The sequence below is a fragment of the Lampetra fluviatilis genome, chromosome 3, assembly GCF_964198595.1.
Source record: "Lampetra fluviatilis chromosome 3, kcLamFluv1.1, whole genome shotgun sequence".
In the NCBI taxonomy this organism is placed as follows: domain Eukaryota; kingdom Metazoa; phylum Chordata; class Hyperoartia; order Petromyzontiformes; family Petromyzontidae; genus Lampetra; species Lampetra fluviatilis.
In genome coordinates this window covers 9,652,495-9,680,089 of record NC_136277.1, presented here as the reverse complement: position 1 = coordinate 9,680,089, position 27,595 = coordinate 9,652,495, and the positions used below count along the sequence as shown (strand labels likewise).

The 27,595-nt window shown below is 43.5% G+C and overlaps 2 protein-coding genes across 8 annotated transcripts in view; one reads left to right on the top strand and one right to left on the bottom strand.

Moving 5' to 3' along the window:
- Positions 1–27,595, bottom strand: part of LOC144951977 (uncharacterized) — a 74,370-nt gene that overhangs the window by 42,899 nt on the left and 3,876 nt on the right. For 5 of the 7 annotated variants that reach the window (XM_078882375.1, XM_078882397.1, XM_078882355.1 and 2 more), the window contains exon 1: positions 14,300–14,405. The exons of 1 other annotated variant lie outside the window; for it this stretch is intronic. In XM_078882375.1, the coding sequence (XP_078738501.1) occupies positions 14,300–14,353 (54 nt within the window). In that variant the 5' untranslated portion in view covers positions 14,354–14,405. Of the gene's footprint in view, positions 1–14,299; positions 14,406–16,299; positions 16,606–27,595 lie in introns of those variants that run through there. One more of the 7 variants, XM_078882383.1, reaches the window with a different exon arrangement.
- On the top strand, positions 23,260–26,494 carry LOC144952015 (E3 SUMO-protein ligase ZBED1-like). The gene has a single exon (XM_078882409.1). It carries the CDS (start codon positions 23,263–23,265, stop codon positions 24,844–24,846), a length of 1,584 nt encoding a protein of 527 aa, XP_078738535.1. The 5' UTR covers positions 23,260–23,262; the 3' UTR covers positions 24,847–26,494.

Genomic DNA, 27,595 nt, shown 5'->3' with positions numbered 1-27,595 from the left:
GAAAGAGACACTTATTTTTTGTTTACAACATTCGTCCACCAATGGTTGTCTATTAAATGTAGAAGTTTATTTTAACTCGGTTAAAACTGCAAACATTGTAGAGCCAGCGCTACAATTTAATCATAATTCGCAGTGCATGCTGAGAGCCAGCACTACAATTACATCACAAATCACAGTGCTTTCTTTCATCGTGTTTGTCTATTTTACTCCATTACATTATGCTTTAATTGTGATTTTCAATCTTGCATCAAGGTTTAAACGTTTCATCAAGTTTACACGTTTGAAATGTTTTATGGAATACAACACCACAGATATGATCTGCTATTTTTTGATGGATCAATATTGCTTTGGTAACAAAATCAGAATGCGCCATTTTGTTGTTTTGGGTTACATTTTCCTTTATACTACAATACCATAAAGTACATGGGCTCACTACCTGATGTTAAACCTGGAAGATATTATTTTCAAGAAACTTCCAGTATTGAGTCCTGGATTCATATGAAGAAATGTTGGAGGGTTTAAGTTCTCTGGGTGGCTGCTTATGATGTTGCTTCGTGGCTTCAGGATAATGCAAAGTATTAAGTAAAGTGTTAAGATTTTAGGTTTGAATCCTCACAACTGCCTACCAGGTTCTCCGAATATACAAAAAGCATCAAATGAGGCATCACTTATTTTGTTGTTGCAGTCCAGCTCTGATGGATAAAATTAATAATAAAAACATCATGTCAGGTGTATGACATGGTTCAATTATGTGTAAAATGGAAGAGAAACTTATATAAAACCCAACTTTGCTCATGTGGTTGGTTTGGATCTATTTTGTCCCGTTTGCCATTTTCCTGTTATACTATTACAAATGATCGAAATGGAAATTGTACATATATATGCAACAAGAGGCCAATGGGTCTGGAATTCAAGTAAGTTTTATCTCCTTGTTTTAATAAGTGAATCATTGACTCATCATTCAATGATCAAAGGCATTTTAGTTCAGACTGCATGACGAACCCGACGATGTCATTTTGATTCTCGGCCACGGCTTGTGATATCAAAATCAGTTCTGACCCTCCCCTTTTGGCAACTGGCATTGACCAGCATGGTGTCGTTTGGTCAATTAAAATAAACCCCATGATTGACACAACGTGGGGAGGCATGTATACTATTATAATTGAGAAACATTATTCTACAGATTTAAAGGTGCATTATATAACACATCTAGTATGACAACATGACAGACTGGGTAAGTGTAGTGTTGGGTTTGAGCTGTCTTTAGTTATAAGCTTAGGGTTAGGACAAGAGTTAGAATATTTTCTTTGTGAAAAAAAATTGGTTTGGTAAATGCAAATGTTCAATTTAAGATTTGTGTTAATGGTCGCAGTGGGTAGTGTTTGGTTTTGTGATAAAGGAATTGCTAGGTTTCAACGTAAAATTAAGGTGAGGTAAAGTGTGTTACGTCTCGTATGTCCATTTTTAAAAAAAGGGCTATGCTTAAGATTAGTTATAGAGCTACTGATGCCAGGTATCATGTTATTGCAAGGGTTAGCATTGAAGCTAGTTTTACAGTCAATGTTGACATATGTTAACTTTAGGTTAGACCAATAATGCACAAGGCTCACATTCTTTTTAAAAATGTAAACCTGTTCTGTAGCTTTCCCATCTACTTCAACCGTTTAATTTTGCTCCATAGTAAAGAACTACCTTTTTTAAATGACTCTGGAATTAAATGAAACGGAACAAGAAATTTTCATGTTTCATCAGCAAACGTAATTGGCAACAGCACATGCTCAAAACACACGCTACCATATGTTACGTGACTTTTCGTACGTACTGTCCACTGCAAACAGCAACAAATGACAACGGCTGTTAATTTTTTAAAATACATAATACACTTGCAATATATACATTAGGAACCACAAGTTTTATCTTAGTCTCTAAGCCTTTGTAAGATAAAGTGCTACACAGATTCGTAACGTTATTAGTTAAATCCAGTCTAAAATACCCTGACCAAGACATCCATAGGAATCTTATGGCTCTTAACACAAAAATGCACAAGGCTGGAATATTAATCCATTATGGTTTGTCAAGCAAAAGGAACCACAGGATCATTATAACAGAGTACATCGAGTTTCTAAAGCTAAAGCACTCATGGGATTCATATGGATAAGAGGCAAGTGTCAAGTCTCACAAAGCCTTAGTATTAGAGGCTCCTTTTAAATGCCTGAGGTTCAGACAGCTTGAATAGATCGTTTATCATCTATGGGATCAAAACAATTTTAAAGGCAGTGATAAGCTAGCTGTATTTGTGCAGACCACACTCAAGCTCCCTTCATAGTGGCTTGTTAGAAGACATGGAGACAAATCATCGATTAAATCTAGTTTTTAATGTTATGCATCAAAGCTGGTGTTTTTGAATTAGGAATATTTTATAAAGTAAACCAATTTACGGTTTATGTATATGTTACCTTTTGGACAACTTAAAGTTTGAGATAGCGCAAACGAGATCTCTAGGTGAAAGAAAAAATGAGATACAATTGACTCTACAATTGAAATGTGCCAATGATTTATGGGGGGGAGGGGGAGTTGAAGGATGTCACCTTGGGCACATACTTGCTAGCTTGTTTTGTCCATGTCTGGACACCAAACACATTGCTTTGCCTGCTACAAGCAATAGATTTAATAACCCTACAGCAGTGTTCTTCATTGCAAGGCCCCGAGGGCCATTCTCGGCCCGTGGTGTCCTTTAGTGCAAGCCCTGACGTGCGACCCCCACCAATACACGAATGTGAAAAAACTGCATCATGCTGTCAAACCGAATGGTTTCAAATGTGTGGTCGCCCTCGCACTGATGTCTTATCGGCAAAAGTGCCCCCCCACTGAAAATTAGTGAAGAATATTGACCAACGGTGACTTTTAAAACAAATGTATTTGTAATTCTTACAGAATATGAAATCTTATTTTAACAGTATTTCAGAAAATCCACAATATTTATAAGAAATTGAATTAGTTTTTTGCATTTCATCCGACTTGTTTTGAACATGTACCTCAGTGTGTACTGAATTAAAATTATTCTATAACACTTGTTTCGCTGTACAGTTATTTATCCCGCTAAAGACAGCGTTTGATAATAATGGCAAGTCCGTCAATATCCGTGTCAACATCAGTATCAACGTTCATCTCTCAAACACACGTACGAGGAAGTGCACTGGATGCACAACTAGCCATAAGATTTTGGGATTAAGTGATTTTGGGGAAGTGAACCGGAAGTGACTGATAGAACAATACATTAATTATAATTGGCCTCTCAACAAGCAATGTCTCATTTGTAAAGTGATTGCAGCACAGCCACCTCTGAAAACGAATGTAGATGGGTGACTCCGCATTTAATGCTGATGTCTTTCTCTGAGAACTGACCTAGTACCAGTGGGGACACTGGGTTCAAACATTCAGTCCCAAGCTCCCACCTGAAATAAAAACGAGTAGGGAGATATTGAATCGACCCCCTCCACGATTCAATTGTCATAAATTTGGGTCAATTCAATTCACAAACATTATTTGTTGCCATGGTGGTGTCTGGAGCATCAATGCTACTGCTACTACTAATGCACGGGACTGACGGTAGGTCATTGCAACCTCCACAATAACAAATAATGCGCAGTGTCGATGCCACCTGGGGTTCAAGGCTAAAGGCAGTTCTGCACAACAGTAACCGAGTGACGCCTCCAATGACCGTGGTGCATCTTCCACGATTTTTCTGGCCTTATTCTAAAATGCGAACAGAGACCCAGATGTGACTCATACCAGTTCATTCATCCGTCAGGAATGCCCAAAAACAGTGTGATGGCTACTCGCTGTCACTTGCCAATGGCGGGAATTTCTGTCCGAATTGGCACTGTTTATGCCGGAAAGCATTCAAACCATCACACTCCAAAAATACGATGCTAGTATCGCAGTTGAACAGCACTAGTACGCACAAGTCCTTCTTAAAAAGTGTCCACGGCATGTACGTCTCATGGCATCTATAGTGGCTTTACCTGATTTCCAACAGTTTTCATGTCCAACTTCATGGAAAGTGAATGAGATGGTTCACTGATGGGGATTGTAGATTTATACATGTTTTTCACAAGATTAAAACATTGGATGACTTGAGGTTGACTCTGGCCCTGAGTGACAACAATAAATATCTGGGCTGTAATTTTTGGGGGCCTGAGTTGAAACCTTTTCGTTTTTGGATTGTTCTAAATATAAGCATGGAATTAAACATAAGTGTGCAAAATTGCAGCTTTATAGTTCTTTTCGCACACCATTAAAATGTATATCAGTCCCTAAGATTGTCACTACGGTTGCTGTATTGAATCAGTAACTAACGACCATGTAAAACAATGTTTGTGCAAACTTGATTTGAAGCTTTTATGACTGCAGGAATTATTCTTTGGTTCTTTCGGTAAAGTCAAGTAGAAAGAAAATAAATTAAATAGCAGAATACGATGTTTTGATTGCAACACAAGCAATCGTCATCAGGTAGAACTCAATTTGAGAGAAAGACAAAACACAAACACGGAAACACACAAACAGACACACAAGCAGAGAGAGACAACACAGAGACACACAACATAGACAGACACACAACATAGGCACCGTGTCTATGTTGTGTGTCTCTGTCTGTGTTGTCTCTCTCTGCTTGTGTGTCTGTGTTTTATCTCTCAAATTTAGTTCTACCTGATGACGATTGCTTGTGTTGCAATCGAAACGTCGTATTCTATTATTTTATTTATTTCCTTTCTACGTGACTTTACCGAAAGAACCAAAGAGTAATGTTGTGCACCAAAAAATATTTAAACAATTCATAGAAGCTATGAAAAAATAATTGAGACAAAACTAATTGATGTCTTATTTCTGAAGTTTTCAAAATACAAGCTTCAAAGTGAGACGTTTGATTTCAAAGCTTGAAAAACACATCCAATATTAAGCTGTGCAAAATGTACGCAAGCTGCAGTCAGGAAAAACAAACATCAAACAAATGCCACATGACATATCTTTATGAACCCCAAGTTGAAATATGAAACCGGTTTTAAAATTATATATAAAATAAAAGTTTGCAAACTCATTAGCGTTAATTTGCAGAGCTGATTTCTGTGACAAATCTGTAAAAACAGCCCATGAACCCGCACATAACTTATTATTGTGTACAGTACATCCTAAGATACCCTGGGCTCGAGATGTTGTCATGTGCCCTGATTATAAATGTTAGTGCATCCGATGTGCTTTTGGCAATGCATTAGATGTGTCCGTTAAAGACGTGTGTTAATTTGGATCTCTTGGTTGCACCATGTTGTTCTCATTTTGTATTTTTAGCACTAACCCTTTGTTAAATTGTGTTACTGGAAAACCTTGATGACTTATGAGATTTAAAAACTCACATTTCCACTTTAATGTTTTGTCAAACAAGTGCAATTTAAATTAAGCAAAAATGGGTTTGTAAAATCAACTGAACAGTTAAAAAATATTATTGAACTTCATTTATTCCAATGAAGACCGATACATCTATATGGGTTTTTTTTCAACGGTTTTACTTAACTTGTCATGGTCAAATCTTGTAATACAAATTTTGTCTACTTCCTGTTGTCCAATCAATTCAAAATTTTGCACATGTACTCAGATCTGGTGACAATGCATGCCTGTATCAAAATAAATTCATCGATGAATTCGCTACTTTAAAAGAAATTTACATTTTTTATGGACGCCTTATTATTTATATATATTTGTGTAGGTAAAAAACGTGGTCCCTAAACTCTCGAATCGCCTCGCAGAAGAAGCAGGCGCCACATGTCTCAGACGCGCCTGCTCCGTGAACGAGTTACGGGCACACTCACTCCATGCAAACAAAAGTTGTACATTGAAGATTAATTTATAAAGTAATCAATTAATTCAAGTAAGCGTTGAGGTGGGAGCAGGCGCCGCATCATTGACGTACTTCTCGACCATGAGTTAAACAAAGTTGTCAATAAAACCGTTGATATTAAAAAACTTTTTTGAAGGAGTTTATTTAATTAATATATGTGAAACACGTTTTTACTTGTATAGGTGCAGACACTTTTTATAAACTTAGTAATAAACATGAAGTCAGTCAAACACAATCTAGCATGCTTTGTATGGACAGCCATGTAATCCAGATTACCCAAAACATGACCATGCGACTAATGCAAATTTTTATAGAATTGTTAAAAAAGACAAATTTTGGCTAAAAAGTCAATGCTTAAAAATAAAAGAGTTCATATTTTTTTTTAAACGAGTCAACAAACTATGGCGATTAAATTGGTTTGACTCTAAAAGCTTCAAATCTCTGAACACTGCATAAAATATACAATCGCCATCATTAAAGAATGAGCAGTTTACCTCCGAGGAAGTGTGGCATGAAAGCAGATAGAAAGTTGGCAAAGCCCAACTCTGTATAAAAGGATAAGTATATTTTCTATATAATACGGCTACATGGTCTTGCATTCTCGTAAAATAGTATACACTTATGTATTGATTTGATGCATACGTCCGCTTATATGTACAGCGTATTGAGGTGATATCTAGATGCTTAATAATTATGCCTTGTACTCGAATACATATGTAGTGGCATTACTGGGTGATGCCACTGCTCTCCAGATGTAGTGCCAGCCCCAGGAGGACAGGAGGTGGAAGAGTGCCCCGATTGAGCTGGGCCGTCGTGGCACTCAGGTTGAACCCGGGGGGGGGGGGGGGGGGGGGGGCTCGTGACCGGAGGTACGGACCACAGGACCCCCAAGAGGGGGCTGGGGGGATGACGTGTCCACAGCCCAGGTCCTTCTCGAAGGTTCAAGAAGGAGGGCGTGGCTAGGGGCGGAGAGTCGGGACTGACTATATAAGCCGGACACCCGAACGGGGTCCGGCTTATATACTCGAAGACCCGAAGCCGCCACCTGAAGACCTGAAGCCGTCACCCTGAAGAGGAGCCCGAAGACGGGACCCGGACCCCAACCAGGGTCGGGTCGAAGTTAGCATCCCCAGTGTTAGGGCGCGTTAGCCCGGAGGATATACCTCCAGAGGGTATCGGGTGGAAGCGGCCGTTACCCCTTCGTGTTAAGGTTTATTATTGTTAGAATAAATGTGTTGCCTCTAGTAAAGTCTCGCTCTCCCTTTGACCTTCAGACGGCGGCACAGTTCCCGCCAAGAATGAAGTGGAGCGGCTGTCAGCGGGGCGTGTACCGTCTCTCCAACAACGCCTACCCGTCCTCAAAAAATTATATGCAGCGGATGGCGACTGGGCGGCCTTCCAAAGACGGTTCCTCTCCAACTGCGAGATGGCGGGGTGGTCGGAGGCGCTGCGAGCGCTCCCGGCCGCCCTGGACGACGCCCTAGCTGCCATCATCACCATCCCGCGGGCGGATTCGCTCTACGTTGCAGCAAGCGCTGCAACAGATGGCGGCGATTTATGGACCACCATCGGACACGCGCCATCGCTTTGCTGCACGGAGGAGGGGTGAGTCTGAAACACCCCTCACCTTCCGCAGCGCGTTGTTGGCCTTGGCGAAGGCCGTCTTCCCCCGCATGGACCATGAGGGCATTGATGCTCTGGTCCTGGAGAAGATGCTGGCGTTGGCGCGGGATCTGCGGGTGGTCATACACATGCCGTTTACGTCGAGGACCTGTGCTCCCTCCGGGCTGCCAAGTGCATCCAGGCGCACTTGCTCCTACAGCGGAAAGCGGGTCTGGCGGCCTGTGCTGCGCCGGGCGAGGCGCGCATTCCGCCGGAGGATGCGGAACCCACCCGGGCCCTTCACAGACAATCGGCTGCGTCGGGATGGCTCCCGACAGCAGGGACAGACGTCACCGCGACCGGACCAGGCATTCGTCACCTGCTACAACTGCGGAGACACGTGTCATCGGGCTGCCGGGCGCCTCGATGTCGTTTCTCCGGACTTCAGCCGTCGTCCCCTGGCTGATCCTCATCTCCGTGGCAACCTGAGGCGAGTCGTGGCAACCTGAGGCGAGTCGCGGCACCATACACACACGGCCCCTGCCTTCACCGCATGCATCTCATTGCGCCGGCTCACGCGTTCGTCGTGCGTCGGGTGTAGGGGGTCAGAATGTGATCAATCCGCCTGGCCGCTCCCACCGGGTCAGTGGTCGGAGCTGGTTAATAGAGTTGTATGCTGCGACCGCGGGATCATCGGTCGTTATCGGTTCTATCGAGGGGGTCGCTTTCCAGATGCTGGTCGATACAGGAGTGTCGGCGACCATAATTTCGGAGCTCATTTATAACATCTTACCCGAAAAATGCCGCTCCCTATACCCCGTTGAGGTGCCATGCTTTGCCGCCAATGGGGGTTCATTAGGTATCGTTGGCCAAATTACTGCCCAAATTTGTATTGGTGATAATAAATTAACGGGCCCGATTCTGGTTTCCTCATCCCTTGCCGTTCCGTGCTTACTGGGGTCCGATTTGTTGGGTAAGATGCCGATCAAAATTTTGATCGACCAAGCATGCGTTGAATTGCCATCCGGCCGTCGGTTGGCATTCCTGCCCTCCCTCACTCGGTTGAGTACGGCCTACACCACCGTGCAAGCGCTGACGTCCAGGACGGTGCGCATTTCCCCTGGAGCGCAAATGCTTGTTCCCCTTCGCTTGCACAAACCACTCGATTCGGTGGCGACGGCGGGGTGAATACTCTTGGGTCTGTCGAACACGGCTGTGCGGGGGTTGGAGCTGGTCGGGGCACAAACCAGTGTGCAACGACAGGGAGCCCTTTTGTCAGGTCTTGAATGCCGGGTTGCGGACTTCCGTCATACCACAGGGTACCGTGCTCGCTCACGCGACACCGGCACTCCAAGGTGATTCGGTTGTGGGGCATGTTGGGGCCGTGCCTCGGCCGCAGCCGCACTCGGGTCTGGATGAAGGGTAGTTCACTTCACTTTGCTCAGAGGCTGGCAACCTGTCAAAATCCCAGAGGGAAAAATTGCGGGCGCTCTTGCGGGAATTGACTGACGTTTTTAGCAAGGGTAAATTTGACATTGGCCGCACTAACTTATTAAGCCATCATATTGACACGGGTGACGCTACTCCCATCTGGCAGAACCCCTGTTGGTTGAGTCCGGCGGAAAAGGAGCATGTCCGGTTGGCTGTTAATGACATTCTGGCTGCGGACATCATTTCGCCATCCACCAGCCCGTGGGGGGTGTCGATCGTCCTCGTTAAAAAAACATGACAGCCTGCGATTTTGTGTGGATTTTCACAAACTGAATAAAATTTCGGTAGAGGACGCTTATTCCCTTGCTCGGACGGATGAATCCCTGGACGCCCTGGCGGGGGTGCACGTTATTTTTCCACACTGAACATTCTAACACGTAGGCTTTCGCGACCAATATTGTTCATAATCAACGATTTTTGGGTTTAGATCGCGTTATTTATAAATGTGTCGTAACCCTCCACCACCCGACACGGCCAATCAGTAAAAAAAGTGTCACGTTGACAAAAGACAAATAGTTCACTGCTTTAGCCCACCGGTGTGTTGAAGCGTGAAACCACAACATTTACAATTTGAGTACGACGTTTCGCTGGTAATTGCATCCAGCATCATCGGGCAATTCGCCAGAATGGTGAATTGCCCGATGATGCTGGATGCAATTACCAGCGAAACGTCGTACTCAAATTGTAAATGTTGTGGTTTCACGCTTCAACACACCGGTGGGCTAAAGCAGTGAACTATTTGTCTTTTGTCAACGTGACACTTTTTTTACTGATTGGCCGTGTCGGGTGGTGGAGGGTTACGACACATTTATAAATAACGCGATCTAAACCCAAAAATCGTTGATTATGAACTGAACATTCTGTCGGACTTTTGGCAATTGCCTCTGGACGAGGCCTCCAAGCCCAAAACAGCCTTCTGTACGCCACAGGGCCTTTTTGAATTCAACTGGCTCCCGATAGGTCTCCACTCTGCTCCAGCGACATTCCAGCGTCTGATGGAACTGGTCCTCGCTGGGCTTCAGTGGGACTCGTGTCTGATATATTTGGACGATGTCATCGTCTTTAGCCGCACGTTTGAGGAACACCTAGATCGCTTGAGGGCTGTCTTTGTTAAAATACGAGCGGCCAATCTAAAAGTCAAGCCCCAAAAATGTCCCCTCTTGCGGGAATCCGTGCGGTACCTTGGGGATGTCAGCCAATCAGGCATTGCCACTGACCCGAAGACGGCTTGCGTCCGGACGTGGCCGACCCTCACATCGGTGGGGGAGGTGCGGAGCTTTATCGGATTTGCATATTATTATCATCGGTTTGTGGCGGGGTTTTCTTCCATCGCTAAGCCCCTCCACGCGCTGATGGCCAAAGGGAGGAGGAGGCCGCCTTTGTCGCGCATCGTGAGGCATTGGTTAATGCCCCTCCCAAGCGCTACCCCAACTTTTCCGCGCCATTCATTCTCGAAACGGATGCCAGGAACACCGGCATTGGCGGGGTTTTGTCACAGGTCGTGAACGGGGTAGAATGCGACGTTGCATATGGCAGCAGAGTGCTGTCCCTGGCGGAGCAACACTACTGCATTACACGCCGAGAGCTGCTAGCCATCGTTTTTTTGTGCAGCAATACCAGCCATATCTATATGGCAGACGGTTTACGGTGCCATCTGATCACGCGGCACTGCAGTACGCGTTGCAGGTTGACCAGCCATCCGGTCAACTTCCTCGCTGGCTCTAAGTCCTACAGAATTAATCGTTCACCGTCACCTACCGGAAGGGTACCAATGCTTTGTCGTGGTTACCACCGAGCGACGGGTGCGCGTGCTTCTTGGGCTTGGGGCGCTGTAAGCAACCAGTTGACAGCTCACCCTCACCCCTCGCGGCGTTGGCCGAAGTGGCTTCCTCAGGGGTGGGTTCCTCCAAGGTGGCTGACGAGTCTGTCGCACGGGATGCCGTTCTCAGCTTCGACCTCGCTGATTGGGGACGACTCCAAATGGAGGACATTTCCCTTCTGACTGAAGTTGCGCCGCCGCACTATGCGGCCCGATAGGGATAAGGGTCGTGGGGGATTCGCGTCTGTTATCTTGCCGCGATGGCCTCTTAATGAAATGGGATGGCAACGCGCGTCGATACCAGATTGTCGTGCCCACCACCCTGCGGGGTCAGGCTGTATGGGCTGTCCATGAGAGCCTTTTGCACTTGGGGGTACACAAGACCCTTGCCACGCTCCAGCTTAACTTCTTTTGGCCGGGCATGGCAAAGTATGTGGCTGATTTGCTGCTGGGCTGTGTGCAGTGTGCGCAATGGAAACCGCCAGTCAAGCCATCCTGTCCGCCCTTGCAATCCATCCAGATGTCCCGCATTAATGAGCTTGTCGCTCTGGACATCCTTGGTCCCTTTCCCGCCACCCCCCGGGGTAATAAGTTTGTACACGAAGCCATACAAATATACAAAGACAGATGATGGTTACAAACTGAGTAATCATTGGAAAGATGTGATTAACCATGCAAAAAGGATTTAACTACACTTATTTGGCCAATCTTATTTGAGAGACAACTATCACAGGTTTATCATGTTTAGTTGTTTCTCCTTTTCACACTATTGTTAGGTAGGCCAGGTTGAGTCACAAACCGTGCCTCTCCATAACAAGGGCTCACCCTCTTAAGCCTCACCTTACCATATGAATAGGGAGTGTGCTGTACTTGGCCCTCCCCCCCTCTCCAACCATTATATAAACGGAGTGGTAGCTCCTGCAATCTCTCATTTACTTGATACAGCTGTCGTGGCTGTGACGGTTCCACCTGAAGACGGAAGCTTGTGTTGCCTCCGAAACGTCGTGATTTTTATTTTATTTAACTTTTATTAATTTTAATGTTTTACCTACGTGACTTTACCGAAAAAACCTAAGAATATGAATCCTTGCAGTCACGAAAGCTTCAAATCTAGAAGTACTTACTGGTTGGGGTGGAATATTTCTCACGCTGGCCTATTGCCTGGCCACTCCCAAACCAGTCAGCGATGGACAAGGGTGCTCCTGAGGATCTATTGACCGACCAAAGAAAACATTTTTCTTCCACTCTACTGCGGGAAGTATGCGACCTGTTGGGTACGAAGAAAATCCGTACGTCGCCATATCACCCCCAGATGGTGGAGCATCTGCACAAGATGCTAACCTCAATGCTGTGCCATCAGGTCAGCCAGTCGCAACTTTATTGGGATTTGCAAATTCCCGGTGTTCTGGCCGCATATCGGATGGCCCCTCACGCGGGAACTGGCTATTTAATGTATGGCAGGGACGTCGCCCCCCCCCACCCATTGAAGTGCAGCTGCGGGTCACATCAAACAACTCCAAATCTAAGATCTCGGACCACATGCGCTTCAATATTCAAAAGCTGATGAAAGCGCGGGAGGCGGCAAGGGAAAATTCTCATTCGTGCCAATTGGCCAATGAACGGCTGCGGTGCCTCTGTGCATCTGGACGCGTGTGGGTTGCAGGTGACAGGGCCTGGCTCCACTGCCCCGAGGTACCATTGGCCACGTCGCCCAAATTGCTGAGACCCTGGAGGGGTCCTGTCGACGTCGTTCGGGTCGTCCGCCCGCAGTGCGTTAAGGTTCGGTGGGGCCGGAGGTGCTGGTTTATTCATAATGTTGTCCTACCATCCCAGTTATCAATTTTATTTACCTGTACGATTTAAAAGATGCAGCATAACTGCAGTGTTGGACCTAATTGCCTGCTCAGCCTAGAGTCACAACGACACATTACACTTTCCACAAACATTATTTTAGGGCTGCACTTTTACCTTTTGCAAACTTCACATTCAAAGTAACTCCATGCAGGGATCGTCTCTCTAAAAAGTTGGGGGATGACCATTTTTGTGCATATCAAAGCCGAAGATGTATGGTGGAAGGTTGTAAAAATACATTTGCAGGAATGAAGGATAAATGACCATATCGAGGTGTCTGATGAAGGCTGTAATGAATAAAAACATAGCACAACTCTAACAGTGTGCTATTGGGATTTGTATTTTTAAAATAACACTACGTAATATGAATATATGCAAGGACATGAATGTGGTTGTGTTTTTACTGGGGTGGAACGGTAAATCAATTGTAATGAATTGTCTAGTTCATGAACACGATTACAGTATTGAATAAATTGCGATCCTCAATCAGGACTAAATAATAAGTAGAGTAAATGATTATACCTCTAATGTTCATAAATTGCAATTTAATATTTCTAAACAAACACATAATACGATACAATAAACACAAACTTGCCTATGTAGCTGATTGCTTTCATGCCTGGCTGAGCCTGTTTATGAATGTGTGAATTACTCGATGGGCCCCAATAGCTCTTGCAAGTACTGTATTTTGCATGTTAATGTGACACTAAACTGGATGAGGTGTTGCATTTAAGTTAAACAGTGCTTCTTTGTTGCCTGCAATGTTCTTGAGGTTCTCAAAGGTTAATCGTGACGAATAATAGACACTGCAACTTTGCTTACATTATGCTATTGTTTTCTACAATTAAATACTTTTGCAAATAATCACATCACATTTTAATCGTTAATACAGCCTGTAATAGGCACATTAGGCTATAATCATACATTAATGCTTTTTTAATACATTCCCCAGCCCAAATAGTTCACTCAAATCAGACATAATATATCGGCACAGATCCACAGCTTCTCAGCCTATGAAAACAAAAAAGGGAAGCAGTATAAAACCATACTAACAAAAAAATAATTGTGATACTGTACTCTATTTATCACTTTATAATTAATTCAGTTAAAATTACGTTGATTACATTTGCACACCTTTTCAACAAAAAATGTTCACCATGCTTCTGCAATTTAAACATGTTTGGCTAAATTAATGTTTAAAAGTTATATTAGAATGCATGGCCTTGGCAAAATGCCCTATCATTGGCAATTTTGACCTAAAAGAAAAATCCATTAAATTATACATTCAACAACATGTTAATAAAGCCTGCTGACTTAATATGGACACAATAAAGTTAAATGTGACCAGATTTCAGCCAATTATAATTAAAAATGGTCACATGCGATAGCATTTTCACTTGTTTTAAACATTGTTGCATACCAGCGGGAAAAAAAACCCAAAACGTACATTTCCATAGTTAATTGCAGGCATATATTAAGATGAGTCATACGGGTGTATGTACTGCTGCAAATAATTAACTGCAGAACATTTTCACCGTTTGCCACTTGAGCCTTAAACTGGGATGAAAATGGTAATAATGGCTTCACAGTCGGTGTGCTTAAAACTGTGGTAGTGTGCAGTGTTCACCATTCAACTCTCGCACCTGTAGTAAACCTTTGTAGTTGTGCATGCCGTCATTTGCTTGTGCATGCCGCATGCCAGTCGCAACGTGGTTGTTCAAGTCAGCGAGCGTCACATGTGTATGGACCGTTGAGTGTCATTCTTGCTCAAAGACCGAACGTGAAGATATGGAAGTACAATTACAAAAAAATTGCAGCTAAACAATCAAGATATCCTATAGGTCTTCTTTGCAAAACAAATCATTTATATCAACTGGTCGACAATGCGTTTCTGTAAATTATTTATTGTTATTTTGCCAGATAAGGCCTGCTGAGCTATATTGCTCTTTTTCAGAATCGACTTGGCCACAAATCATAACGCAAAGAAGTGGTTTATCATGTGAAAATGTATCGCAGCCAAATACTCCAAATTCATTGAAGTAAATAAATTGGGTCAGTGTACTCTCAAACGCCTAAAACAACTTTCAGAAACGGCGGCAACATCGCATTTACATCCCAATGCTCACTTTATGAGCAATCTAACAAAAATAAAATGACATTTTAATCGTCACAAATAACTACTCTGCGACTATAGCAATGAGCGATCGTTAAGTAAAAAAAGTCAATTTGTTATTGTCCTAATTACGATTACACTATGACAAATCGCGAAAGAATTTCGATGCAGAGAACAACGTGGGGGGGGGGGGGGTTAGCAAAGTTACAAAATTAAACGTCGTGAGGGTATGCAGGCAGTGATGGTAACAGCTATGGAGATCGGTGGTTAACGAGTTGTCGAGAACCTGGCACTTAACGCAGCATTGATGAGTGATGGGAGAAGCCAAAGAAGCGTGATCGCTGAAGACTTCGGAAACATGCAATGTACGTGAATACTACGTGGAGAACCAATTAGTACATGTTTACTGAATAACAGCGCATGGAGACATTGAAAGAGCAATAGGGGCGACCCAAGAATAGCAGGTACTGTAGGCGAGCAATAGCTGAAGAAAATGAGATGTGACTACGAAGGAATAGCTATGACAGCGATGGCGATGAATCGGAAAGAGATGTAGAAGAGGGTGTTATTAATTGAGTTACAAAATAAGTCAATTGGATTGTCGAGATGTGTGTATATGAATGAGAGCGATGGGTAAGACCCAGGGAACGAGACGGTGTGGGTGGGGGCGACAGAGTAGTGAATGAGAGTGATGGGGGAGGCCCTGGGCACGTTCTGGGGTGGGTGGGGGAGACCCAGTACTGAATGAAAGTGATGATGCGGGAGATCCTGGAGGAGAAACGAATGGCTTGAACGAGACGGGAAAGACCCAAGACATATGACGGGGTAAGGTTCAAAACAATGAGTGGATGGAATTACGACGGAGGGGGGGAGCACAGCAGCGACGTTTGGAAGCCAGCGATGGAGGGGATGGCAATCCGAAGCTATGGTTGGACTGAATGCGAAAAATGTGGGTAGCGTAGAAGCCTTTGGGGGAATCCCACGACATTCAAGGCGATGCGAGGAGACGCACGGTGAACCCAGGCGCAAAGTTAAATAGAAAACGACTTAAGAGTTAACCACCCCCCACACATTTAATTGCGACGCTTTAAACGAGAACCCGACGCGCTCTTAACGTTGTTTTATGTAACCGGGCCCTGACATGTGAAGCTGTGGGGGGTGGTAGGGGGGCCTAGGCCGCGCATTGGAGACGTGCCCAGCAGCAGCGGCAGGATGAACACTTCCAACAGCGTACGCACTCACCTCGACAGCGATGAACGTAAGAATTCAACTAAAGCTGCCGTTCGGAAGAAAAAAAAACTTAAAAATGACAAAAATTCCGCCTGGAATTGGTGGACTGGGCCTCACCCCCTGACGTGGGCCCGGAGCGGCGGTGAGGGGTGGTGGGGTGGGGGGTGGTGAAGGGATTCGAGTCTCGCTTTTTTCTCACCACCCACCACCACTGTTAATCGTCAATCGCCGTCGCATTGAAACGCGTCAAAAAAAATGTAGGCAAGGCGGCTAACGTCGCAAAGCGAACGCGGCACTCACCTGGTACAAGTAGCTTATCCAGTTGGCGTCCATGAAGAGAGGCGGGAAAGTGGGTCTCAAAGTTAAAGGATGAGAAGTTTATTTTTAATTATTTTTTATCTAAAAAAAAATTCACCGGCGCGCCCCCGAGAGGCTTGCGCTGGCGGTCCTGGTGACGGCGGCGCGGCGGAGGGACTAATAATGTGATAAGATCGCGTTGGAAGCCGCCGCGACGCGAACAAACAAAAGGGTTTAAAAGGCGCGGCCTGCTCCCGCGGAGAAGCCTCCTCTCGCCTCGCCTCCGCGAAAAGTGGGACGAGCGGCCACTTCCGGTTGACCCCTAACCCCTGCCCCCCCCTCTCCCTCTCTTCGGTCCCCCCACCACGCAACCACCGCCCTCAGTCCTTTCCGCTTCCCACCATCGCGACTTCCGTCGTGTGACGAGGGAGCTTCCGGTTCACTCCTGACCCCTGTTTGTCCTGCTCCTAAATCGCTTCCCCCTCCCCTCCTCCTCCTCCCTCCACTCAAGCTCTTCTTCCTCCTCCTCTCAATCTCCCTCACTCCCTCCCTCCCCTGTACCCACATCAAATAAAATTTCTTCTCCCTTACTTTCTCTTCCCCCTGCACTCATTTCCCCCTCTCCCCTCAGCTCAGTCTCCATCTCCCCCTAATTAATCCTCTACCCTCTTCATTGTATCCTTCCCCTCTTCCTCCCACTCATCATAACTACTGATAGACTCCCGTCAGAAGGTGTTCTAATATACACTGAATCGCATTACAACTGCTCACTGGCAAAATATGTATCTCGTCCGAAGGAGTTAGAAATAATAAGGTTTAGCTTTTGTAAAATTCGTATTTTCGTCTCGCAGTATACTACCGTCCTGCGAGGGCTCTTGTTACAGCCATCCAAGATCAGTGACCTCTTCCATTTTCAGCCTCGCATTGACCCCACAAATCATACTACAAATACTATATTTATAAAATGAGCCTAAAATGTATTGATTACATCCAATACTTGATTTGTCTTCAGTCCTTACTTCAACTGGTCCACTTTCAATATGTATTTCCCCCCTAAGAAATCAGAGGAAAAATAAGAATAAATCCTGGTTCATTTCTGAACTAAGTCACCTCCGAAAATAATGAGCATGGGCCATAGCAAGGAAATCAAAAAGTCCTAAAGCTACCCTACATTTCAGAATACTCCATAATAAGTGTACTGCTCAAATCAAAAAAGCGACACCATTGTATCCTTCCCCTCTTCCTCCCACTCATCATAACTACTGATAGACTCCCGTCAGAAGGTGTTCTAATATACACTGAATCGCATTACAACTGCTCACTGGCAAAATATGTATCTCGTCCGAAGGAGTTAGAAATAATAAGGTTTAGCTTTTGTAAAATTCGTATTTTCGTCTCGCAGTATACTACCGTCCTGCGAGGGCTCTTGTTACAGCCATCCAAGATCAGTGACCTCTTCCATTTTCAACCTCGCATTGACCCCACAAATCATACTACAAATACTATATTTATAAAATGAGCCTAAAATGTATTGATTACATCCAATACTTGATTTGTCTTCAGTCCTTACTTCAACTGGTCCACTTTTAATATGTATTTCCCCCCTAAGAAATCAGAGGAAAAATAAGAATAAATCCTTGTTCATTTCTGAACTAAGTGACCTCCGAAAATAATGAGCATGGGCCATAGCAAGGAAATCAAAAAGTCCTAAAGCTACCCTACATTTCAGAATACTCCATAATAAGTGTACTGCTCAAATCAAAAAAGCGACACCTAAACACTTGAAATTATAAATATCTCCCAAGACTATTCCAAAAGATTTTGGTCTGCCATAAAATTCCTCCAATCTCCAGCACTCAACACTAACCCTGTTCATAGTCTTAATCAGTCAGTGAAATTTCTGGTGAAAATATTCTTGACGCTTTCAACAATCGTTTTCTACAAGCAGAGAGTACCTTTTAAACTAGTAATCTTTCATCAATGCATGTCACTCATTCTCCCACACCAAACCCTAATTATTTTGCCCCCAAATTTCTCAGGACATTCAGACTTAAAATTAAAAACAATTCTCTACATCTTTTTTTATCCCTACAATGCTGCTGAACCAGACAGCATTGTTCAATTATTTCAAAAATTAGGAGACAATGCTCTTGCATCCCTGATATGCCATTTGCTTAATATGTCTGTACATTCCAACTCAATACCCATTTATTGTAAATTGTCATATGTCCATCCTTTGCACAAAGGGGAGGGGGGGATTTAAATAGCCATCCAAATTACCAGCCCATCTATGTTGGTCTTTTATAAAACGTAAAAAAACGGTTCAGAAACAGCTGGTCAACTATCTAGTCTTATGGAAAATTCACTGAACATCAATCTGGCTTTATACCTAAGCTGATCACCATCACTACTTCACAAAAAGTTTTAGACAACAATGTCTCACAACGTCCACGTTTCGTTCGAGCATAATCACTGGCTCCACGATCAAATTCTCTAACCACATAAAAAAATATTTGGCGTCATTCGACTCCAAATTTTCCTTTGACAGCTACTCCAACCACATAATCAGATCTTGCAACTACCACCTCAGGGCCTTCTGTCATGTATGTCCACTCATCACCACTGATATCGCCAATACCCTTGCCTGCAGCATCATCTAGTCCTGTGTCGACGATTGCAACACTGTCCTTGTTTGATTCTCATCAAGCAATTTCAAGAAACTCCAATGGTTGCAAAACAATCTTGCCTGCATAGTCCCTGGTGCATGTCATCCTCAGTTAGATTCCCTTGCCTCCCTCCACTCTGTTCACTAGTTTCTCATCACCACCAGGGTCAGCTAAATTATCACCTGTCTGTAACATTGTGCCTCTTTTTTCAGTCCACCTTATCGCTGTTCACTTGTCACTCTGCAATACAGCTCATGGTAGAACTATCTTCAACACAACTCACACATTTCTCTCTATACCAAGGACCAGGACTAGCATTGCCAGGCATAATTTCTCTGTGGCAGCCTCTGCCATCTGGAACACCATCCCGCTGAAAATCTACATCGACTTTTAAGATACACTTAAAGACCCACTTCTTTAGCCTGGCGTTCGTGCGACACTGAGCTTGTCGCTGCACCTCTGAGTCATGGTAATATACGTCTGTAATATTGTGCGCATGATAAATTGCATTAGTATTATTGGACCTTTGATCATCACATCTTACAAGACAGATTACTCGATTCTGGCCTTAGTAAAAAAGCAACAGACTTGTTTATAAATTATTTATAAGGTAGAAAACAACGTGTAAAATTGGTAATTATTTCCTTTGACTTCACTTTACAATAGAAAGGTGAAATCGTAGGGTTCAGTGCTCATTCCTATTCTATTCTCGATCTACATAAAGAGAATATAGTAAAATCTATCTCATTGTAAAATTTGACTTTTGACTGATGATACTTATTTATACCCCAGGATCTTCATTATAAATGTATGACAACAAATTACAAGACTTTACCTTTTTCTTACATAATCGCCTTGAAACCCCACCTGAATTCAAACACAACTAGATGTTACTTTTAGGAATATCTACTACATCTCGGAACAATTTGCAATTGTCCCATAAGCACTCTGCTGTAGAATTGAAAATGTTTCTTGACATCTGGCTCAATTGTCATCTCGACTTCAAACATATATAAAATTTGAATAAAAAAACTTGTATAAAAACAAATCGTGCTTCTCATGTTCTACACAGAAACATTTTATAGCTACTACCGTTATGCCTATCATAGACTATGCTTACATCGTATATGAATAAGCCTCTAAAACCACTCTGGATTAATTAAATACTGTACTATCTTTTATACTTCCTTATGTTTTATCTTACAAACTACTCTACTATCGCTGTGATCTATACCCCAAGACCAGTTATCACCCACTTTGAACTCGAGAGGGAAAGTCATTGGACAAGTTCATATTTAATGCATACACACATAACTCAGTCCCTTACCTATCCAAAGTGTTTATCCATGACCACAATCCTCAAAATCTTAAGGCGAACCACAGTACTGAAGTGTATTGTACCAAGGGAAAAACGCTCAACTGGTTCTCACTCATTCTCTATAAATGTCCCAAACATCTGGAATTCTATAGATTCAAACATGTCCATGCTCACTCTTCCATCTAAATCACAATGTAATGCTAAACTGTTGATTCTTTAGATCTTTAAATCTAGATCTTCATGAAAACTTAACCCTGCAATTGATTTTGGCATACATCCTTCTCTGACATATATTGGTATAAAGACCCACCTTATATTTGAATGTTTCTGTCATTTTATTGGCAAATGTATTTTGATCAGTCTAAAATATAATTCCCAAGCTGACTTACATTAGAGGGAATCTATTATGTATTTAACAATTATTTATATTTGAGCAATCATTTATAGTTCTCATGTGATACTGTTTTAGTGCTAATTTATATTTGCTGAATTGATGTACTTTATTTGTTTTGCGATTATCAGTATGTTACCCAGGTAAATTTTGCAATTAAGACTATCCTGGTTTCTTCAGTTCTCACCTATGCTGTTGTAACTTTCTGACCGGCAAATACTGGACATGTGTGAAAAGGAGCTTCATGGCTCATCGGATTTCTCCCAGATAAATACAAGCTCTGATTCTAAACAAAATAAACATTAACCTTGACTCCTCCCATTCCCCCCTCTTCACTTAAATCCCCCACCTTCTCTTCACTGTTACAAAAAAATCAACAGATTCGTCAAAAGCCTTAAGATAACCAAAAATAGGTGATGTTTCGGGAAATGAACCGTCTCCAACAGCACGTAAATCATAACTGTTATAACTTATACTCTTAGGTTTTTTCGGTAAAGTAAAAAAACCTAAGAGTATGAATCCTTACAGTCACAAAAGCTTTAAATCTATGGTATAACTTATCACAATACTTTACATTGACCTGCCCCAGATGAATTTCCGGCCCCCACCCCTCGTCCTTTGCCCCACCCTTCCATCCACCTCCAACAATTCGATTCCCTCAATTGCGTAAAAATTATACATTGCGATTCTCGCATCTACTCAATGTTTTGCCATCGACGTTAACGTGATCGATCGGCAGCGATTGTGAGCTCGCAGACATGCCATAGACACGTGACGCGATAGAAGCAAGCTCAACCTTCAAAAATAAAATAAAAACACCGTCAACTGTGTCGAGTTTACATACATCGATTCCAACAAAACCAGAAAAAAGAATCGTTGGTCGGGGTGAATCGACGCGAAATCGCGGGAACCCGCGGGCCCACGTTTTTGAACTCCATCGCGGCGGTGGAGGTGGAGGCGGCGGCCGCGTCTCGCCGCGGACGATCGAACAAGCAACATCGCAACACCGCGACGAACGTGTGTTTACATCCCGTTCACCACACAAGCGGGGAGAACACAGGGGCCGGGGGCGGCAGTGTTCGACAATATGGCGATACGATGTGACGATAATCGTATCGTCCCGTTTTTCCCTCCCGAAATTATCGAAATATCGCGATTATCGCGGCTGATTTTTATTCTTTCCTTTTTTAATCGCTGTATTTGCTGACCCAGAGGGATGCTGCTATTTTGTGGAAACAATTCTTTAAATGCCGCGTTGGGAGTATTTTTCTTTACCGGAGTAATAGAGGCATGGCGGTTGGCACCATTGTCGGGATTTTCTGTAAATATTTTAAGTATTTCTCGTGTACGTATCCGACAACCGTGTGCGTGAATATATTGTACAGGTAACGATTGTACGTATTATGGCAGGATTATGATAAAATAATAGTAATCGAACGTTTAAATAATCTGTACTGGCAGCGCAGGCAAGAAGCAGGAAAACGGTAACAAAAAAATATCGACAATCCGTGAAATGCAAAGTTATGGGGAAACATCGCGATAATTGTCTTATCGTGGGCATTGGTATTGTATCTTGTGGTAAATTATACCGCGGTAATCGTTGGTCATAAAAGTAGTGGGGGGGGGGGGTTTGTTGTTATCGACTTTTAACGGCGCTTAAATATATGGCAATGAGTCGACCTGCCAAGCAGCGAGCCTTCGAAATTTCACGTGGCCTCAGAGTGCACCTATCCTGGCACCGCCACTAAGTGGCGAATGGCGTTTGTTAAACCAACACTGGGAAAACGCAGCGCACGGTCAATTCGGCACGTCACAACAACACAGCGTATCGTGATATACGTATCTTCATTGTTTTTTTTACCAAATATTTACATTGAAATAAATGTTAACGAGCAAGATATCTGTGGTTCTAAAGCTATATCAGTCGTATACCCATTGATTGATGTTTTGTTGTCATTGACGCAGGTCCTTGGACCCACGTGGATGCCCTAGGACTCGTCGTTGCTGGTGCTGTACCCCTGGTTGCTTCATCCCGGGCTGTGCTGGAGTGCTGCTCTCTCTTCTCTCTTCCGTGTTTCCCTGCCGCTAAGCCAAAATCCCACCCCTTCTACCCTAATATCGAGTGATTGACGGCCCAACGTTTATGTGACCCATCATCGTTTTCGTCACCAGTAATACACAAAATGGAGTCGGCATCAACAGCAGATGTTGACGTTTTGCTCTTTCCACCAGAGAAACGAATAAAATCAGCTGTCTGGGAATATTTTGGCTACCAGAAAGATGACAAAGGCTGCCTTATTAATACTGGATGGCCAATTTGCCGAACGTGTTTGGTTGCAGTATCCAACAAGGCTGGTAACACATCAAACATGATGACTCATTTGCGTGAATATCACCCAGCACTGCATACAGAAGCATCATCTTCTGCTGGTGTTTCCTTTGTTTCACCAAGCACCACCCTTGCTACTCCTAGATCCATTCGACTGTCATTTGCTGAGACTATTGAAGGGACAAGGTCTAAGAAGTTGAATCGTGAATCAAAAGAGGCCAGAGCTTTGGATAAGGCTGTGTCCTACTTCCTGGCTAAAGACATGCAACCTTTTTGCACAGTTGAAATGCCTGGTTTTAAGCAGCTTGTCTCCAAGCTGAATCCTAAGTATGACATGCCTGGCAGAACCTTTTTCACGACAAAGGCAGTACCAGAACTTTACAATGAAACAAAGGCCAAGGTCCAGCAGTCATTGGATTCTGCCTGCTGGTTCTCTGTCACAACTGATACCTGGGTGGGCTGCACTGGGAAAGGGGAGCCCTACATGAGTCTGACAGTGCACTACATCAGGGTAACAGCAGACGGTGAATGGAAGCTCGAGTCACACTGCCTGGACACATGCTACATACCCGAGGATTACAGCGGCATGCAAATTGCAGAAGCTTTCCAAGAAATGCTGCAAGAGTGGAGCCTAAATGTCCTCAAACTGAGCAGCGTCATCACAGAAAGTGCTACCAGCATGAAAAAGGCATTCAGTGAGCGGATGAAATTGCAGTGGTTAGGCTGCTTTGGCCAAAACCTAAACCTGGCCGTTCACAAGTCTCTGAAGATCGAGATTGTGGAGTCGGCAGTGAACTTATGTCGTAACGTGGTAAGTGCCTTCAATAGGAGCTGGAAGAAGAAGAGGGAATTGACGATGAAACAAGCTGAGCTGGGAATGGAGCAGCAAACCCTTATTCAAGACACAACAACCAAGTGGGGGGGCATATACGAAATGGTGGCCCGACTCCTGGAACAGCGGCAACCTGTGCGTGCTGTGTTGGCAGCAGACCAAGGAAACTTGCATCTTAATCCAATGGATACTGACATTGCAATACTTGAAGACCTGGCAGCGGTGCTCGGCCCACTGCACGAGTTCACAGACTCATTGGCCTCTGAAAAATATGTCACTGTGTCTGCCTTGCGACCAGTATTACACCACATCCTGAATGACATATTGGGGGAAAAGTACGGTGACACCAGCTTGGCGAGAGACTTAAAGACGTGCATCGCTGGTGAACTCAAGTCTTGCTATGCCAGTGACAACGTTAAGATTCTCGATGTGTGCTCATTTCTAGATCCTCGATTCAAGAGTGACTTTGTAACAGATTTACCATCTGTCACTGTGGATTTGATGGAATGCATCAGCGCAGTGGAAGAAAATATTTTCACGACGCAAAGTGTTGCCACGTCTACAAAACTAGAATCCGGTGCCAGCTCAGCAGGAGCTTCTGCTAATGTGACTACCTCTCCTGTAAAAGAAGAAGTGCCTGGTGCAATCGGAGCCAAAACTAACAAACTTGGGGCAATACTCAAAAAGATTACGGCCGCCAACCAACTTCATAAAGAAGGCACTGACGCTGATGACGGTGCATCATTAGCAAGCAGAGTGAGGAAAGAGATCCACCACTACATTTCTGAGCCTCTATATAATGCTGAAAGTGACCCTCTGCGCTGGTGGTCCGTTCGTTGCATTGACTTTCCCTTGCTGTCAAAGGCAGCTGAGAAGTATCTGTGCATCCCTGCCACCAGCGTACCATCTGAGCGAGCATTCGGCACACCGGGGCAAATTGTCACACCGTTTAAATCACAGCTGTCTCATGAACACTTAAACATGCTTATTTTCTTGCATCACAACTTAAAGTAAGCCTCGACTATTGTAGTAACGCATTTTCTGGATAAAGTACTCTGGAAAATAGATGCACCCCATACTTACATAGGAGCCAACACGTGGGAGTGGTGGTTAGCACACAGCGTTCACTGATACCATAAACTCGCACCCCAAACTTGCACCCGGTGTCAATAAAGTTATACATCTGGTAACATCTACCGAATTATAAGATGCAATGCCCAACTTTTGCTTTAAAATAAGGGGGAGAAAATGATAGAGAATATGGTAGTTTCCATTTTGTGTAACTGACAGCATGTGTGTCTAAACAAAGCAATTTGGATTGTAAAGTTTTAATGATTCTAAGACTTAACGCAGGTTTTTTTTGTTAAACTACAGTTGCTGGCACAGGCGCAAAGACCCAAAATGTCAAGCAGTCTTCAACAGACAGCACTGTCAAAGTTGTACGAGATAAGAGTTAACTTTAGAAGTCAATTTAGCAAGGTTATAAGGACTTGGGAAAGAGACGAGTGGGATTTCCAAAATTGAACAGTGCACTGAAAGAAGTAGAAAGAGAAGTGGCTTGAGCCATAGTATGGGAGTCGAACACAGTCTGGATGTATGGTGGTTGAACAGGCAAGTAGATTTAATCCTCAAGATGGGAATAGGAATCCCTGAGTGAAATCCACAAAACAGTAACGGTCATAGCAAGAGTGATACTATGGTGACTGACCGCCGGTGAGCGATTGACTGGAGTAAATCAGTGAGTTCTGGATCATTAAATCAACCTGCTGTATAAAATCTATCAAGTATAGTGAAGTAGGAACTGTATGCTTTACTCCATATGACAATTTTTCCCATTCAAATTTGTGATTCAAACAGTTCAGAGTAAAGAAAAAGGCTTTGACATAAAAGAAAACTAGCTATGATACCTCCTTAGCCAGATTAGCAATTCCATGACATCAGGTTGGGTTGTTTCAAGTAGATTAATAGTTTTACTATGGATAAGAATATTGTTTAATATGATGGCAGGAACAATGAAATTTCCAGTCTTACATGATATATAAAATACGTATCACCCTTTTTTTTTACTCCATATATGATGAATTGCCCTTTTTATGTTGAGTGAACTGCAGTTAAGCAAATAAGTCATCTTGATACCGGAAGTATTGCAAAACACAACAAAAGATATACGTGTAAAATACAATTAACACAATTTATGAGAAACTGACATCGTGATTATACCACAACCTAAATGTTAACACCTGTACACATGCACCCTGCAAAATGTTATATAAAACAATGTCTCGAATCTGATCCGCTGGGGACTGAGGTACAGAAACACTCCGACTAGCTGGACTAATACGGGGGGCCCTGGTTCGGTTATTCAAAAAAACGTCCGGCTTGCCACGTAATTTAATGAAAACCTCCGGTTGTATTTATTGTTACCAGGCTTGTTTACACAGGAAAGCCTCGCTGAATCTTGACTTTTTCAGAAGGATCTACCAAATGCTTGTAGGAGGGAGTGATGATTGCTATGTATATTCCAATTGAGTAATTTGCAGATAATTTTTTCAAACTTGGACCATGACGCCCACACACAATGGCCTATTCTTGCGAATGACATAATGGGATCTTGAACGTTCACTGTGAAACAGAACACGCTATTGATAGTCCATGTCACTGCCGTACGTAACAAAAATAAAATCTTGTGTACATATGTTAAATGTGTGCATTTTACTCGATAAACCAAAAACAACGAAAAGTACTGGCTGTATGTGTCCCATGTATCGTTTTCTGTCGGTCGGTTTGGTACGTTGCCACCCCATCATCTCCCACCATTCATACGCCAACCCCGATAACCCCACCACTCCTGCACTACCTCTATCAAAACATTCCTGCGGAGGGAGCTGGTAGGAACGTTGGGTTGCTCGGTCAATGGCCAGGGTCAACGGCGGCGTGGTGTATTCCGCAAATATGGCCGACTGAGGGTGGGCACAAGTCGGCGTGAGTATAATAAACGTTGGGTTTTATAAGGGCACCATGGGGTGACCAGCCCCTCCCCACCCAGCCCCACCCTCCCCACCCCACCCAGCCCCTCCCCACCCAGACCCACCCCTCCTATTTTTGGATGCACGACGGATGGACACAATAATCCCCTGTGGGCTGGTGTAACCAGGAGGTTCCTACCAGTAAAACAGTCCTTAAAGAGCTGCATGCGGCTCCTGAGCCGCAAGTTGCTGATTCCTGGTTGAGTCAACTAAAGACCATGTTATAAATATCTTATCGTCTAGTCAACAAGACTCGTGCAGTTTGAAAATAATGTTACTGCATATTTTATGTAAATGATTCAGTGATATTATTTAATTTAAATTAGTTTTTTTTTCATTGGTCCACCCATTCCAGCTAAATGTAAAATCCGACTACCTGGGGGTTTTACTGTGGAAAAATGTTGAATATGCAAGTATAGCAAATTACGTTGAAATTTTTTCTTGTCATGCACAAATAGGCATACAAAAAATATTACTGGACAAAAGTAAAGTACAAACTACTTTGAACATAGGAAAATGCTTTACCTTATAAGTGAATGTAGGAGAGATTAAGAATACCATGTACAGGTAGTCCCCGAGTTACGATGGCCCGACTTACGATATTTCGATCTTACGATGGCGATATGACAAAATTGTCATCAACAACCTAACATCGTTCAAGTATGCAGACGACGGACAGAATCTTGGTGAGTACAGTACAATGATACGTTACAATACGGTCAATGCATGTATGATAC

Bases quoted from the DNA above. Each gene is read 5' to 3' on its own strand.
- LOC144952015 (XM_078882409.1), top strand. From the start codon at position 23,263: ATGCAACCTTTTTGCACAGTTGAAATGCCTGGTTTTAAGCAGCTTGTC.